Genomic DNA, 2,525 nt, shown 5'->3' with positions numbered 1-2,525 from the left:
GCCTCTGTAGCGTATCCACCCACACGTGGCACCGGTAGTGGCATCCTCTCTGCTGCTGCACATGTACAGATGCAGGAGAGTATCAGTAGCAAGGTTAATAAAAGAGTTGTGCGCATAGTGATTGTGTAGCTGTGTTCTTTAAAGCGATATTATCATTGTAGAAAGGAAAGGAATAATAAAAGCATTAAAATGACATAACTCTTAGAAATATAATGAGTTCTTTAAAATTTGTCAGATTATATTTTCGATTCAATTCCTTTACAAGAGAACACCAAAGTAAATCACAATAAGAGAAATAGTGTCACATAATATTCATAATTGTTAATATGAATAAAGTAAGAAATTAAGGATAAAATCAGATATTCAAGACACATAGTAACTGTACACCTTTACACAATACTCTCATATCAATATGTGGTTACAATACTGTTGATGAGAGCATTTGAAATAAATATTACATTTACTTATAATTAATACTGCTTTTGTAGAGCATTACAAATCAAAGGGAGGTACAATTGGGTATAGATATTGAATTCCAAGTATATAATAATAAACAAGAAAAATTGTAGACATAATTATGTTATTCTGTGCTTTTTTTGTTTGCAGGTGTTCCTTCAGCATACAATCCCAACACACCACGTATATGAATGGTAGAATTCCTCAGTAGTGCACTGCAGCCATCACTTGTGACGCCTGTAAACGATACATCCACCATCCGCAGTGTAGAGATAGTGGCCAATGTGTTGATATTACTTAACTGTGAACAATGACTGAAATCAATCTCTGTTAGACTTCTGCTGCCTGCAAGGTGTGTGATGTTCTCATCTGTTACTTGTGTACCATCCAAGTGAAGTATCTTTAGTCTTTCACACTCTGCCAGTGTACTCACAATAGAGATACCTTTGCAGTGGGAAAGATGTAGTTCCGTAAGAGAGAATGCTGTATTTAACGCAGTAATACCAGCATTCACTATCGCAGATGATGTTACATCTATACTCTCAAGTGCAGGAAGTACTGCAAGAGCGTTGATGGAAGTAACATGTCGACAATGCCGTATAGTAACATGCCGCAATGCTTTCATTGTAGCGAGTACAATAATATCATCATCGCCTATATTCGTATCGCTGATATCCACATCCAACAATAACTGCATATGGCGTAATGGGGAAATACTACGTAATGGATTTCCTGCTATTCGCAGTACTTCTAAACATTGTGAGTCTATTAAACCCAAAAGAGCATCACGCTTTACATTTGCCCATGATACATCTAATGAACATAGTGAAACTGCACAGGCTAAATGACCCACAGATTTTACTCCCCGGCAGCCAGTCAAGTCAAGATGTTGTAAACTCATCCCATTATTGTTGTTATTATTACTACCAATAGAGGCTATTCCACTCTGTGTTAAACTACTACGAGCCACACAGAGATGTAATAGAGACGGAGCTTCCGTTACGCTGTTAACATCTGTGATACCTTTGCAATAGCGAAGAATTACTTCTCGTAAACTGTTACTCTTCCCAAGTCCGGCAATACCATCATTTGTGAGTTCCCCACAGGATGTGAGGTCCAATCGTTCTAATGTAATCATACGGGCCATGGCATTTACATTCGTAATTTCCACACATCCCATCAACCGCACATTCCGCAAACTCTTTGATTCCGCCAATAGTAATATACCATCATCATTCACACTTGTAAAGGAGAGATCAATTGTGTGAAGAGATGAGGCGGTGGGAAGTCCACAGAGACGTGTAAAGCCACGACATTGTGCCAGACTAAGATCGCAGAGTGCATGATAATGAGAAAACTGCAAGTATCCATTTTCAATCACTGCATTACTTGAGAGATCAGGAAGTCGAGGTGACGGTAGACTAATAAGAGCATTACTATTCGTCATATTATCACATTGTGAGAAATGTACCTCAACAAGACCAGGGAGAGAAAAAAGTACATTTAATGCATTTTTACCTTTCTGAACTGGGCATTCAATTAATACAGAGAGAGGTAAAAGTTGTTCTTCTTCCCCAATTGGTCGGCTTAACCACCAAGCCATACATTGAAGTGTTTTTTCTTCTCTTGTTGTGTAGTGTCGTAGTTTAATATATCGATGTAGTCTCTGTGCTGTATTTACTATGTAAACAACTGCATCCCCAACGACTACACCAGAGTTCTCAATGTCCATATTTTCACTGTTTAGTTCCGTGAAGAGAAGTCGTTGTTCCGCTGCGAAACGCGTCTCTGGAGAGGCACAGAGAAAAGCGAGTGGAATACGCTGTTGTAAATACATCGTCACTGAATGAAGGAGAATGGGGTTCATTGGACACATGTGAGTAATCGGAATCAATAATGGATAAACAGAGAGAGAGAGAGAGAAAAAAAAAAAAAAAAGAACTTGGACTGGGAATAAGAATACTTATGTGAATAGTGAGTTCACACTATGGTTTTGTGTTGGTTTGTTGGTTTGTTTAAAAAAGAAAAGAAACACTGTCTTATTGTTTTGATTTGTCTGATTCTTGAAA

The 2,525-nt window shown here is 38.1% G+C and overlaps 1 protein-coding gene across 1 annotated transcript; it reads right to left on the bottom strand.

Moving 5' to 3' along the window:
- Positions 1-580: 580 nt before the first annotated feature.
- TM35_000871000 (putative leucine-rich repeat protein) lies at positions 581-2,332 on the bottom strand (the record flags this gene model as incomplete). Its single annotated transcript, XM_029031447.1, has 1 exon — positions 581-2,332. The coding sequence occupies one exon, from the start codon at positions 2,330-2,332 to the stop codon at positions 581-583; it is 1,752 nt and encodes a 583-aa protein (XP_028877251.1).
- Positions 2,333-2,525: the final 193 nt, after the last annotated feature.

Source organism: Trypanosoma theileri (assembly GCF_002087225.1).
Source record: "Trypanosoma theileri isolate Edinburgh chromosome Unknown TM35_Tth_87_V1, whole genome shotgun sequence".
Lineage (NCBI taxonomy): Eukaryota > Euglenozoa > Kinetoplastea > Trypanosomatida > Trypanosomatidae > Trypanosoma > Trypanosoma theileri.
Note: the sequence above shows the minus strand (reverse complement) of the source record. Positions and strands in the feature narration are given on the sequence as shown.